The sequence below is a fragment of the Embiotoca jacksoni genome, unplaced genomic scaffold (genome assembly GCF_022577435.1).
Source record: "Embiotoca jacksoni isolate LCO1_2020_lvr unplaced genomic scaffold, fEmbJac1.0.p SCAF_31, whole genome shotgun sequence".
NCBI classification, from domain to species: Eukaryota; Metazoa; Chordata; class Actinopteri; family Embiotocidae; genus Embiotoca; species Embiotoca jacksoni.
The window spans coordinates 867,304-882,134 of NW_027185383.1; the positions used below are offsets into that span (position 1 = coordinate 867,304).

At 40.2% G+C, this 14,831-nt stretch overlaps 1 protein-coding gene across 5 annotated transcripts in view; it reads left to right on the forward strand.

Annotated features, from left to right (window-relative positions):
- Nucleotides 1-249: 249 nt before the first annotated feature.
- Nucleotides 250-14,831, forward strand: part of astn1 (astrotactin 1) — a 397,274-nt gene continuing 382,692 nt past the window's right edge. For 4 of the 5 annotated variants that reach the window (XM_069164339.1, XM_069164341.1, XM_069164342.1 and 1 more), the window contains exon 1: nucleotides 250-684. In XM_069164339.1, the coding sequence (XP_069020440.1) occupies nucleotides 372-684 (313 nt within the window). In that variant the 5' untranslated portion in view covers nucleotides 250-371. The remainder of the gene's footprint in view (nucleotides 685-14,831) is intronic. The other variant, XM_069164344.1, reaches the window with a different exon arrangement.

The window sequence follows — 14,831 nt, forward strand, 5'->3', positions numbered from 1 at the left end:
TGCAAATGTACAATTAAATTAGAAATGACAGGGCTTTTGGTGATGGGACCCTCAGGGCACCCTGGGTGCATATCCTGTTGGTAATCTATGCTTAGCCATTACAAAGCCATTTGGACAGTTTGTCGATCAGTTACAGTAAAAGGGTCAATGGCATTCAAACACATCAACAGTCAACGGTCAGCGTAAAAAGCGGTGATTCATCATTTGTGAGAAACAAGAAGCGTTTGTTTCTCACATTGAGAGCCGGTGTATGAAGTCCTCCCCCCCTTCCTCACTCGCTCTGCCGCTCTCTCATCATCCGCCGGGGTTCAGAGACTTGAGCAGCCTGAAAGAGAAACGGCGAGGAGGGGAGAGGAAACGGAGCGACGGAGATGGCGAGCATCAACATGGGGCCGAAACCGCTGCTGCTGCTGCTGCTGGAGCTCGTGTGGCTCCTTCTGGCCTTCCAGACCGCTGATGTCCGATGTCTAAACGGCGACGAGGACCAGAGCCAGGACTCCGACTGCAAGATGAAGAGCGTCACCGTGTCGGCGCTGCCGTTTTTGAGGGAAAACGACCTGAGCATCATGCACAGTCCGTCGGCCTCCGAGCCCAAGCTGCTGTTCTCCGTTAGGAACGATTTTCCCGGAGACGTCGTGGTGGTGGACGACCTGGAAAACACCGAGCTCCCCTTCTTCGTCTTAGGTGAGTTTTTGAAACACGACGGTCGGCTCGGTTCAGTAGCCACTAATTAAACGGATTGTAGCCCGCTCACTCTTTATTATTAAACCGGAGCATCTGTCTATTAGCATAGGCCTGGCTACATACCATGTTTTCACTGTTTTAGGGAACGACACAAGCAATGCAACAACCAGAGTGAAAAGCTAACGCCGGCAGCTGCGTTCAGATGTCATAGTCAGTCCTCAGTGGATGTTAAGGCACGTTATTGATAACACTTGGCTATGCTAAACCATCTTAGCACTTCCTATTGTTCAATTCCTATGTAATAGGCCTCGTATCATGCTTATGCTGAGAAAATGTAATTTCATTTCTATTGAATTAGAGCCAGCAGGAAGTACATTTGTATAAGAAGCGTCACTTTCTCGCCCTGTACGTGCACTCATGAGTATTTCCCCCAACTTACACACGTGGGTCTGTTAGCTGCATGTGCAGGGAACTACTTGCTCGTTAACACGCTGGCAAGCCTGCAGACAAACTGATTTCACCGAAGTTCAGCTTCTGCGCTTCAAGTAGAAATGTGTTGTTATGTGGTTACTTTGATGTCTTATATGTTGTGGAACTGGACACAAAGGAAACAGTTCACGCTCTCCTGATAGTTGTCAGGCTTTACTAAACGAGCATCTTCCAAGTTTAGACCTGGCCAAGTCCTCATGAGCGATGTTTGGGTGTCAGGGAGTTCGGCAGAGCTGCAATGTTTGCAGTGTGGAAGTTGGCTGGCTGCTGTCCATGGTGCTGAATCTCCTCTGCTCCAGTTCCAGCTGCTGCTGCTGCAGCTGACAGGACCCAGGAGCTCCTTCCCCTACTGGGAGCACCAGGCGCCTTTAGGGGCCGTGTGATCCTCAGTGTCACGTTTGCAGACAGCTTGGTCCGCTTCATGTCTTTGGATGTGTTCCTGTGTGGGTTTCTAGCGCTGTTACAGGTGGGCTCTGTGTTGTATTGATCAAAGTCAGCAATCTATAGGTAAGAAGTGCTAAAGCACATCAGATATATGACTTTGTGTTTTGGCCGTTAGGTAGATGTAAGGCACTGTTTCATGTCTGTTTGTTGTTTGTTTTTCAAGCAGTTGCCTATTTCAATTGCTTTTCACAAATACATTTTACAGGCTTGTTGCAGCTTGGCAGTCCTTTCTTTATAGTGTAATATATGCAGTGTGCACTAAGTGACTGCAACTAATTGGGGCATTAGTTTGAAAATGTGTCATGAATTGTTATCTTAAATTCAAACAAATGCAGCATGCAAAGCCATACATATAGACTTTGAATAAACTTTAAGATAAAAGTAATTGTCAGCTTCATAACAGGGTAGTCTTTTGCTAATTTAGATGGCACAGATGCTCCGTAGACTTTGTCATGAATAGACTAAGAATTTGGAAGTGTTCATGTGTAGTTTGCTTAACGTAGAAAACAACAGCATGCAGGATTTTATCAAGTCTCACCAGTTTTAAAACAATAGATGATACCTGGCTATTACACAAGTATTGCTATTCAATATTATGATACTTTTTGTTCCCTTTTTTCAAAACTGGACTTTGGCAAAAAGTAAAATCTTGTTGAGACTATGTATTTATTGAGTCATATTTCCAGAAACAATGCATTTCATGCAATTTCATTTCAGCAGCATCATTGCTGTAAGATTATTGTAAATGTCATTTGGAATAGCACACAGGAGGTGAGGTTGCCATTGGCCCAAGTCTCCTACTGACCAATTCCTCTGTTGGAAAAATAAAGTACTGCAATAACAGAGTTAAAAAAAAAAAAAAAAGTACTGTTATAAAATGAATCAAAGCATAATCACTCGTGCTTTTATTCTGAAATGACCGGCTCCTTTCAGGCTGAAAGGATTGAAGTTATTGCAGCTTCTGTTCAACAAACGTTTGGAAAACAACAGTTAGCGTTCAGCGGAGAGGTAAGCTGTTTCTGTTCAGTGCTGCTTTTAAACGGGAAGATTAATTCACTTTGAGTGAGAAACCCACAAATTTTGGCGGTTGAATAAACAGCTCTCGGGTTCAGTTTGGTTCTTGTGTGGATGCTAACGGGCTAACTGGTTAGTTCTCGGGCTAACTGTTAGCTGTTAGCTTTTATTATACAAGTAAAACATGAATTGACTATCGATTCAGACATTAACATATTGATGTCAGAATTGTAAACAAACAGAATCCTGAGAGAGCTGATTATTTGTTCTCCTACCCCTTTTTGTTTATGGCATCATACAAGGAGCAAGGGGAACTGATTATGATTTGTCAGAATAGCTGTAGCTGACAGTTGTCAAGCTCATGGAGAACAACATGTATAGAAATCTGATCAAATGTTACAAAGCTTAGCTAATCCAAAGCAAGCCATTTTGAAGCAAAGCAATACTGATTTATTTTATTCTTAAATTTAAATCTAAAAGAGTTTCGTAACCCTTGTGACATCTCAGTAAAATTGGGCATTATTTAAACATTTGCAATGTCTGTACCACTATGATGTGAGTTTGTAAAAAAAAAAATAAAGTTATCAATTGTTCTTTTTTTTTTAGAAAAAGGTTAACAATGCACATCACCATTCCTGAAAACTTAAAGTTGTCTTCAAATGGCAGTTTTTACTTGATCAACACTCCAGAGCTTTAACAAATATCAAGTTTACTTTCACATAAAATATATCACTTACTATAATATATTAAACATATTTACTTGACAAGTTACTCAATTAATTGCTTGTTGGAGAATTTCTTTTCTTCTGTGCATTAACTATTAATTCAATCGACTCATTTTGCCTTTCTACATGTAATTTAAACTATTAATTGACTGTCCAAAAAGTACCCGTCCAAAGTTTGGACACACCAAAGGATTTTCCTTATTGCTGTTTTCTGCTATTTTCTACAGTATACAACCCAAAGACATCAGGATTCCACGTATATAATTTTTGTGTGTATCGTGTTTGATATTTTGATGAGTCTTTAAAGTATTCACCTCGTGCTTTGATGACAGTTCATTCCCTCAACCGGCTTCAATAGGTTGTCACTTGACGCTTTTCCAACCGTCTTGAGACTCAGTTAGATTGTTATCAGACTATTGCATCGGCGGTTGTCATCACACATTTGTTCCAAGTATATAGACTCGTACAGGCCTACTTAACCTACTGTTAGATTCAGGAGGCTGTTATTAGCCATTCATTTCATTGGTCCGATATTCAGACTTGGACCACATTGGGAGGTTACATCAGTCCAACTAGGGACTGTCACTCAGGAGACCTCTGTTGGTGTTTCATGTAAAAACAAAAGTCAACTCGTGACTTTTTTAAATTATACCTAAGGTAACTCACGTGACATACCGACATAACTTACGTAAAGTAACTAACATTTGTAATGTACATATTTTAACCGCAACCGTGATTGTTTCATAAACCGAACCAAACTATACACCCGTTGTTGGTACTGTGCAGTTGTCCAATATATCGTTGATAACGACCTACTGATCGTCATCAAGGTTGCAGGTTTGATAGACATCTAATAGGAAATATATTTGGGAGAGAAGTGTGACTATATTTAGTTGCTTGGTAACAGTCAAACTTGTACGAGTCCCCACATACTCGTGCTTACTAGCTGCTTAGGGATCGACCGATATTGCTTTTTCAGGGCCAATACCGATTATTGTTAATGAAGGAGACGGAAAAAAAACAACGATATTTGGAACTGATATAAAGTTGTAGTAAAAATAAAAAATCACCGTGTCAAAATTTGGAATAACAAATTCTAACACAAAACCTATTTCAAATGGACTTTGAACAAAGAAATACTGCCGCTATGTAATCTTATTATGAAGGTATACTGAAATGTGGCGTATTTAATGTAAAAAAAAAAGAAATCCTTTATTGAAGCGCCAGCAGAATGTTTGATACATGATTTTAAAATGAGTTTGGGCTCCGCCCTTCATAATACACAGAGAGCGAACAGAAGCACAGCAGCATAGAAATTAGCGCAACTTTCAGTGACAGAAAAATGCATGAGCGACTCTCAGACTGACCTGAAATGAAGCGGGAGCACAGGGATTAAGTAAATAACTTGTTTGGCTCTGGCGGGGCAGGAGGTCCCGTTGGCCGGGCTGCTCCCCCCAGACAGTGGTGGGGGAAACACGGGGTAACGAGTCGCTACGGTGTGAGACCAACTTTTACAACGTGTTTCGTTAAACTCTTAAAAAGAACAAGTGAATATGACATGATTGTGCTGTTTTTTGCAACTGAAGGGTAGAGGACTGTGTTTTTTTTTTTTTACCTTCTGCCGTGTCTACTGTCTCACCTTTGAAACAGTTCTCTGAGCTGCTGAGAACTTCTAGCCAATCAACGCTAAAAACTTCTCTGCCACAGAAGCTCACTTCACGTCAGTGGCAGAGAAGTTTTTTGCGTTGATTGGCTATTACTCATGAGATGTAACCAATCAGATAAAGCTGTGGGTGGGAAATTGCTCAACACCACAAAGTGGTGACTACAGACTGAGAGACACACTGCATCAGAGCCAAAGCAACGCACTGTTAATTAATTAAATTTTTATCGGCGATTGAAAAAAAAAAAAATACCGACAATCATAAAAATGCAAAATATCGGCGCCGATAATCGGTCGATCCCTGCTGCTTTACCCTCACTCTGCATTACAACTCATCTCAAACAATCTCAGTTGGGTTTTGGTTCGATTATTGTCATCTGATGCTCCATCACTCTTCTTCGTGGTCAAAAAGACCGTACAAAGCCTGAATGTGTGTTTTGGCTCGTGTTCCCGCTGGAGAACAAATAACACTGAGCTCAGACCAGATGGGACGGAGTGTCACTGCAGAATGTTGTGGGAACTATGCGGGTTAACTGTTGCCTTGAATTGGGAATACATCTCAGTTCTCTCACCTGCAGAGGGCCACTTTGCTGACCCCCACAATCTCTGCATCTCACAGAGACACAGAGACTGGAGACAGAAATCTTACAGATGGACTCATCAGGCCAAAGTCCATATTTAGACTGTCCATCCTTTGTTTTTTTGTGGTTTCTTCTTCAGTCACCCCCAAACAGTTGATGTTAGATGTGTCTTCTTTTTCAACTCCGGGAAGCGTTGATGTGGGGTCTTTGCGGTTAAATGCCAATTCGTGTTGCTGGTAACTCTAATGAACTTCACCGCTGCAGTCTTTTAAAGATGTTGAAATAGACCGACCTTCATGTCCTAAAGTAACAATGGACTCTTTTTCTCTTTACTTTAATGAACAGTTTTGGCCATAATATGGATTATGACTGTATAATGAATACAGGTTAGGATATTGCCAAGTGTGCAAAGCTGTCATTAAGGCAATCAGTGACTGCTTTGGGGAATCAAAAATATGAAACATATTTTGGTTTGGTTAAGACTTTGTACATGATTAATAATTTGCATTTGTTGTTCCAAAGTTTTGATGTCTTCTGTTTTTTTCTACGACATAATAAAATAATAATATATAATAATAAAATATATAAAGTAGGTGTGTGTGAGAAGCGCCAAAAGTATGGAGTTTCCAAACCCAGCTTTAGACAGGAGAAACTGTCTAAAACTTAGAAGTATCCTAGCAGAGTTTGATGTCAGTGTCCCTACTTCATTAGGCTGGGGTCAGGGGGTATGACTTATTACATACAGTATATATAAGGATTCATTTTCCACTGTCACCCAGAATAACTTATGAAGTGCCTTTAGAAAACCACTGTCACTATGGATTGTCTCAGTTGTGTTTATCAGCACTGCAGAAAGCGCTGCAGTATATACAATATAATTCCTGTGTCTGTTTTAATTAACAGACATATGGATGTAGGGAATAGTCCTATGAATATACCAAACGATGTTTGCAGTTTTATTGAGTGTTTACACCACGAGACCGTGGCGGCTCTTTCAATAGTTTGTTTAAAGGCGTAATTTAGACAACAGTTAATTAATTATGGGATGGAGGGAAATAAGGTAAGACAAATGCACAACACAACAGATCTCTCCAGACTGTTGCTGCATATTAATGAGTCTGAATTTCTGTCTGACATTTCTTTACGTTTTGTTTAGCTCCGGGTTGGAGAACTTTTAATGAAAACTCACTCCGGGGAGACCAACACAATTCCACATTTGTGGTGCAACTTGCATCCCTGCTACCCAAATATAAACACTGGAGCAGCTGCAGCCTTTTATTTATTTGTTAGTTTTTTCTTTTGGTTTGTTGCTTGATTTCCTTTGCTGTTTGACAACATCTATGTGAAATAAGGGCCGTCCGCTTTGAATTACAAGCAAGAGCTTTTACTCACGGTATATACAGTGGGTACGGAAAGTATTCAGACCCCTTTACATTTTTCACTCTTTGTTTCATTGCAGCCATTTGCTAAATTCAAAAAAGTTCATTTTATTTCTCATTAATGTACACTCAGCACCCCATCTTGACAGAAAAAAACAGAAATGTAGAAATTTGTGCAAATTTATTAAAAAAAGAAAAACTGAAGTATCACATGGTCGTAAGTATTCAGACCCTTTGCTCAGTATTGAGTAGAAGCACCCTTTTGAGCTAGTACAGCCATGAGTCTTCTCGGGAATGATGCAACAAGCTTTTCACACCTGGATTTGGGGATCCTCTGCCATTCTTCCTTGCAGATCCTCTCCAGTTCCGTCAGGTTGGATGGTGAACGTTGGTGGACAGCCATTTTCAGGTCTCTCCAGAGATGCTCAATTGGGTTTAGGTCAGGGCTCTGTCTGGGCCAGTCAAGAATGGTCACAGAGTTGTTCTGAAGCCACTCCTTTGTTATTTTAGCTGTGTGCTTAGGGTCATTGTATTGTTGGACGGTGAACCTTTGGCCCAGTCTGAGGTCCAGAGCACTCTGGAAGAGGTTTTCTTCCAGGATATCTCTGTACTTGGCCGCATTCATCTTTCCTTCAATTGCAACCAGTCGTCCTGTCCCTGCAGCTGAAAAACACCCCCATAGCATGATGCTGCCACCACCATGTTTCACTGTTGGGATTGTATTGGGCAGGTGATGAGCAGTGCCTGGTTTTCTCCACACATATCGCTTAGAATTAACGCCAAAAAGTTCAATCTTGGTCTCATCAGACCAGAGAATCTTATTTCTCATAGTCTGGGAGTCCTTCATGTGTTTTTTGGCAAACTCTATGCGGGCTTTCATATGTCTTGCACTGAGGAGAGGCTTCCGTCGGACCACTCTGCCATAAAGCTCCGACTGGTGGAGGGCTGCAGTGATAGTTGACTTTGTGGAACTTTCTCCCATCTCCCTACTGCATCTCTGGAGCTCAGCCACAGTGATCTTTGGGTTCTTCTTTACCTCTCTCACCAAGGCTCTTCTCCCACGATTGCTCAGTTTGGCCGGACGGCCAGGTCTAGGAAGAGTTCTGGTCGTCCCAAACTTCTTCCATTTAAGGATTATGGAGGCCACTGTGCTCTTAGGAACCTTGAGTGCTGCAGACATTATTTTGTAACCTTGGCCAGATCTGTGCCTTGCCACAATTCTGTCTCTGAGCTCCTTGGACAGTTCCTTCGACCTCATGATTCTCATTTGCTCTGACATGCACTGTGAGCTGTAAGGTCTTCTATAGACAGGTGTGTGCCTTTCCTAATCAAGTCCAATCAGTTTAATTAAACACAGCTGGACTCCAATGAAGGAGTAGAACCATCTCAAGGAGGATCAGAATAAATGGACAGCATGTGAGTTAAATATGAGTGTCACAGCAAAGGGTCTGAATACTTATGACCATGTGATATTTCAGTTTTTCTTTTTTTAATACATTTGCACAAATTTCTACATTTCTGTTTTTTTCTGTCAACATGGGGTGCTGAGTGTACATTAATGAGACATAAAATGAACTTTTTTGATTTTAGCAAATGGCTGCAATGAAACAAAGAGTGAAAAATGTAAAGGGGTCTGAATACTTTCCGTACCCACTGTATGTCTTCTCAGGGAACAACAGCAAATCGAGCTTACGTGGTGTGGGTGTATTGATAACAGGCAGAAATTACAATTAAAGCAGTTTGATAAGATATGTCTTCTGAATGCTATATGAGTCGATGCGTTACACTCTTTCTGGGATGCAGTTGTTGTCGTCTCACACCAGCCCTCTTTATATTGTTGAGTGTGCCATTGCCTCATTATGATTAATGTGGTACATGGTTGCTCTCAGCATATTTTGATGTACCTTCACCAGTATACATGGTGTGTGAGACATTATGCCAGGTGCTGGCATCTGTGAGTCTGTCAGTGGGTAAACATATACTGCAGCCTTTGCTCAAACAACAATAACACAAAATATAGAAACAAATATTCAGAACCAAAAGTTTCTTTTGAGTCAAACAGATGATCTGATTTTGGAGCAGCGGCTTTTGGGAACTTTGTGAATATAGGCTTAGGTTTTGGCAATGCTGTTGCCGAGTCAATGTCAACGCATGTGATGTTGAATTGAACTTTTACTCCAGCCAAAATGAAACAGTTTTGCATGAAATACTTGGCCTCATTAGCTCAGGTGCATTGGTACATGTATTGATCGTGAACTGCTGGGCTCAAGTCATTGTGGATGCCCCTCAGTCACTGTACAGTTCCATGATTCTAGCATTTCAGCTAATGTGTCACTGTTTATGCCACCATCAAGTCAAAATGTAATTATGAAATGGTGAAATTCTTTGCTCGTGTGACTGATGTTAATTGCTTGCTAAACCCGGTTAGGTGAAATCAAATATAAACCTAAAGTTACTAGATGCTGAAATATCGCTTCAATCACCTTGTTTTAGATCATTATGGTTCTTTAGTAAATTATATGTGGTTTTTGGTCTGCCATAACACATCGGTATTGAGTGGTACATGAAATTTACATCAACATGAAAACTGCTGCACTGGTAGCCAGCAGCAGTTTAATGATTTTTTATTTGTTGAGGGTAAATTAATTGACACAATGGATAATTTATTAAATTGGAAGGTTATTTTTCTTGATGAAAGGGCAGACATTCTCAGTTTAAATATTATCTGCTGAATTTTCCTGCCCGACAAAGGAAACTGAAGATCTTTTGGTCGTGAACTGTTGGCTAGCGAAACAAGACATTCACAGTATATGACATAAATATACTGCATTCCATTGATGTATTCAGCCATGTTGTAGTGTTTGAATTGTACTGTATGGTAGATGATCTTTACCTTTATATAAATAAAGTGGTTCACATAGCTCTATCCATGGACATTCAGGAACTAGGGATTGAACCACCAACCCTAAAATGAGTGGGCCCCTCTATCTACCAGCAGAGCCACAGCCATCTATATAAAGTACAAGTATATGTTTGGGAAGTAGTAAAGTAGATCATGTTTTCGATTCAATTTGCTATGAAAATGTTGACATAATTTAAATCCCCTTTCAAGTCAAGTGTTTGATAATAAAAAGACAGAGCATCACTTTAAATGCAAGACACATGTGGGTTTTCAATTAAGTCAGCTGACCACCACTTCAATCAGTTTCTACAGTTCTGTAGCTTATCAACACAGTTGCCCTCTCAGCAGCAGCATTGAGTCCTGCTGGCAACTGCAGTCCCTATCCTCATCCATGTCTCCTCAGGACACCCCACACTCAGCGAATCCCCCGTAATTATTTGAGTTTTTGAAGACCTCAGAGACGCAGAGATCACACAATTGTTTAGGGATTGTTTCAATGTTTGAGGTAAATGTGAATCTTTAAAGTAGTGTCTCATTTTGAGAGGAGAAAAAAGGAATATTGTTTTGAGGCATGCTGCAATTCATTTATTTTCAGTAGCCCATCAACATCTTTCAAGTAACATCATTTAAAAAGTGTATCTGGTTTTAAATGCATGCTTGTGTGTGTATGTGCGTGTGATGGTGGTGGTAGTGTTGGGTGCAATTTAAATTCCACATTTTTTCCACCTTTTACAGAGGCTCACATTTTTCTTGTCAAATTGCTTCTCTGTGAACCATCTAAGAAGCAATTTGAAAAGAGGGGATTCTGTGACTGACAGTAAATTCTAGCTGCAGGACTGCAGCCACTCGTTAGTGTCAGAGAAGCCTGGCTACGTTATTAGAAATTTACCCTTTTGGTGTTGTGTCATAAATTGTGCGGGAGGTAAGGTAATAAAGTCGCCCTCCGGGAGAGACTCGAGCTGTATTTGCTCTGGCGGTGATTTGCACATCTGGGCTGGAATGCTTGGAGGAAAGTCAGCCCTTAACTGCCTCCCATTCAAATCAGCTCTCCGGAACAATAATTTGGCTGCTACAATTCAGGTCCATGTCATACAAAGTTTTATATTGGTGCCACTGAAACGGGTTATAAACCTCAGTGATGCTTGTATGTGCCATGTCACCTTTGAGTCCTGAGTGCAATGCGCTCTTCCTATAATGGATTTTTTTTTTGGTCACATCTTCAAGCAATAGCAAAGCTTACAAGACAAGAGACCTGCTAGTCGTTTCATCTTGTTATTGCTGATGGGTGGCACCGTGGTGCAGTGGTTAGATTGTTCCGGGCCTGGGCCTTTATGTGTGAGGATTTGCATGTCCTCCTTGTGCCTGCGTGGGTTCTCTCCGGATACTCCGGCTTCCTCCCACCATCTAAAAAAAAAGGCATTTCAGGTTAATTGTCCATTCTACCATGAAAAAAAATTGCCCTTATGAGAGCGTGCATGGTCTTTGTTTCCATCTGTCTATACATGTTGGCCCTGTGATAGACTGGCGACCTGTCCAGGGTCTACCCTGCCTTCGTGACCTGGGATAGGATCAAGCCCCCCCATGACCCTGTTCAGGATAAAGCGGGTATAGATAGATAATGGATGGATGGATATTGCTGATGTGTAGTAAAAAACCCATTGATCCATACCATAATGTGAATAAAACAGCCCTATATCACAACAAAGCATGTGATACAACCACCTCAGGGTGAAAAGTAGATGCAGGCCTCATACAGGTGTGTTGGCGGTGGTCGGATGGATAAAGGTGGGGACTCTCGCCGAGGAGACAAGGGTTGAATTCCCCAAGAAAGCAAAGTGGACTTCTTTGATAAAATATTTTTTCTAACCCTAGCCAATTAGTTTTGGTGACAAACCCTAACCAGAGTTTTCGTTTTCGAAAAATAAGCAAGGCAGGTAAAACCGAGACACTGACATACTCTCCTCTGTACACCGTGATTCATCTGAGGTTATATTCTCAATCAACTAATCATTTAGTCTATAACATGCCAGAAACTAGTAGAAGATTACGTTTTTTTGCCCATAGAAGTTCATGTTGGAAAATTATATTGGGTGATTGTTGATTGTGTATCTGTTGTACTGTTCTTCACGCTTTGCAGTTTTTACATACAGCCTACAGTATACGACTTACGGATGCCTACAGAAACCAAACATGAGCTTAAAAGCATTATGTTCCAGCTTTTATGTCGGTGCATATGAAATCATGCTTGTAGCCACATCAGAGGAATGAGTCATCCCCTGAGCCCTGTGTGTTTAAATGGATACCAGCCGCTCTCTGGCCTCTGGCCATCAAAGAAAAAAAATTTGGATCAAAAATGCCGTGTGGACCTCCGTTTTCATATTACTCTTTAATCCCTGTCCAGTTGTGTGTATCACCTTGAAATACCAAGAAGTGAATTCAAGCCTTTCTTACATATAACACTAGTTCAGTAGCTGTAATCCAAACCAGGCTTATTTGTCACACTTGCCTTAACTCCTTAAGCCGAAGGCCATTTTTTTCTAGTTTCCACCTGAAAACACATCCCGAGTTCAGTCAGTAAGCTCCACAACTGTAAGTCCACAATGAACGACCTTGACTCTGAGGATAAGAGGCTTTTTTTTTGGAAGTACAGTAAGTTTCTATATCCTCTTCACCAGACCAATTGATGTTTTTACTTCTGTTAAATCAAGATAGGGAGTAGATCATGATTTAGTGACACTGATAGTGTTGAATGGCTTCTAAAAAAAAAAAATCCCGCTTCCAATCGACCAATTTTAATTTTAATTTTAAAAATAACAATGTTCAGTGATTTTCAGAAATAATCAGGACAGACTTTCTGCTGCAGGACTGCTGCTCCCGGGGAAGTTGGTGGGAGGAGCTGCACAACTTTGCTAAAGAACAGTAATTTCCATCACTGACGAGAAATTCCAGCATGATATGATATCCTGGTGTGAAACAACAGGCCAGAGCTGCGTCTCCCAGAGCAATTAAAGCTGCCTTCATACACTGCCGTCACCATGAATATGTTACAGAGACATCTAATTACTGTACATGCAGGGTGTCAGAGACACTTTGCTGAGCGTAGTGAGGACACAACTCATTTATTAATTGGATTTTCGCGCTGAGTGCAGTTTTTCTAAGCGTAGGTGAGTTATTTAATTCCGTCCAACCGACGTCCAACTGTAGAACCAAGACTGCTTGTCGCTTTAAGGAACGTTTTGGATTATAAACCATTGTGTTATTTTTGCCAGTCATCCTTTTTGATTAGTGGTCCAGTTTACTTCAAAAAAATGTCTTGCTGAGATTGAGTAAATTGGGACAATTTTTTAATAAAAAAAAAAGAAAAAGAAAAAAAGATTGATTACACAGGTAGTGAAAAGACAACAATGTTATCATAACCACAAATGATACACATTAAGGCAATACACTCCTTAACACCTTTAGGCTTCCTACAAAGTCTTATGTAGTAATATATGTCTAGGTTTGTATAATGTAAAGGCTTACAATACTTTTTCAATCTTTATTACCGTCTACCTTAACCATGGAGAAAGAAAAAGGATTTAGTTAGATGTTTTGATGTGTCTTTAGTTTTTCAATTTTAAATGTATCCACTTTTTTGGAATTATTGCAAAAACCTAATCCAATCCAAACTCCAAGTATAATACCGAGGACTTAGTACGAACAAGGAAGTTGAGACTGAAGTTTCACTGTTCTTTCACATAAAAAAACAATCTGTTAATTGAACTTTTTCAGAACTTTCCTGCTTCAAACACAGCAGTAGAAGAAGCAAGCTTGAGATGTCATTTACAAGTTTTCATGTTCTGTAATGTGTTATCATTAAGGAGTGCATGCTGAAGATTTTTAACAAGTGTTTGTTGAAAGCCAAAGACTTTTAGTCTGGTCATTAAAACTGCTAATTAGCTAGTTTATGAATAAACTGCTGCTTCAGACATTTCCATATCCCACTCTGTGTAACGGCACTACAGTAAACAGCCTTCATTCGTTTGAAGGTGCGTTTAACTCGTTTTAACAGTGTTTACAGGTAATTTGAAATTACCATGCAAGATGAGACTGAAGGACTTTGTGAAGCAGCAGTTAAACAGCAGCAGTGCCAGTCTGCTTGGTGTTGTGGGTGTTTGTAGCACAGCTACAACCACAATTTTCATTTTGAATAGAGTTTTTTAGTAAGAGACACATTTATTGGACTTTGTGGAGGTTCTTACCAGTCTGTGTCATCTTGTGAAATGAGCTGTGTGACCGCCGGTACACTGACCAGAAGGAGGGAATAATTTTGCAAATTAAACTCGAATGATTTGATGAAAAAAAACAAAAAACGTTTTATTCCATGAGAGATGTGGCTACAAGCATGTTTTTACATGTTTGAATACAATCTTTTGCATGCACAGGCATTTTAGAGCCACCCACTAGTGGCTCTCAGTGGTATTGCACTTACTTTAAGACACCTGCATTAGCTCCACCTTTCAGACCAAAATGGTATCCATTCTTATGTACAGCCTGTGGTTAGAATATAAATAATAATGTACAACAAATAACTCTGTTTACATTTTTTTATTATTATTATTATTGTTAAAAATGGTTTTCCAAGCATTTATATTTGTTTTTTTTTTCTGATCTGTGTCAAACGAACCTCGATCCAAATTTTCTAACTTTTTTCTAGCTCGAGATAGCTTTTATTTCTGTTGTCCTCTGCTGCATTGTCAGACAGCAGCGTTCATCAATACTAAAGTCCCAAAAAGTTTTTCTCTCTTCATCTTTCTCTATTTGTTTGTCATTTTAACTGTGGGCATATCACATGTTAGAGGATGTACTATACATGTAGAGGTGTGATCTTGCAAAATAAGTAGAGTTGAACTTCTTGGCTGAACTTTAGTAAGTTACGCCACACAGTTACCAAGTTTATACAACACACAG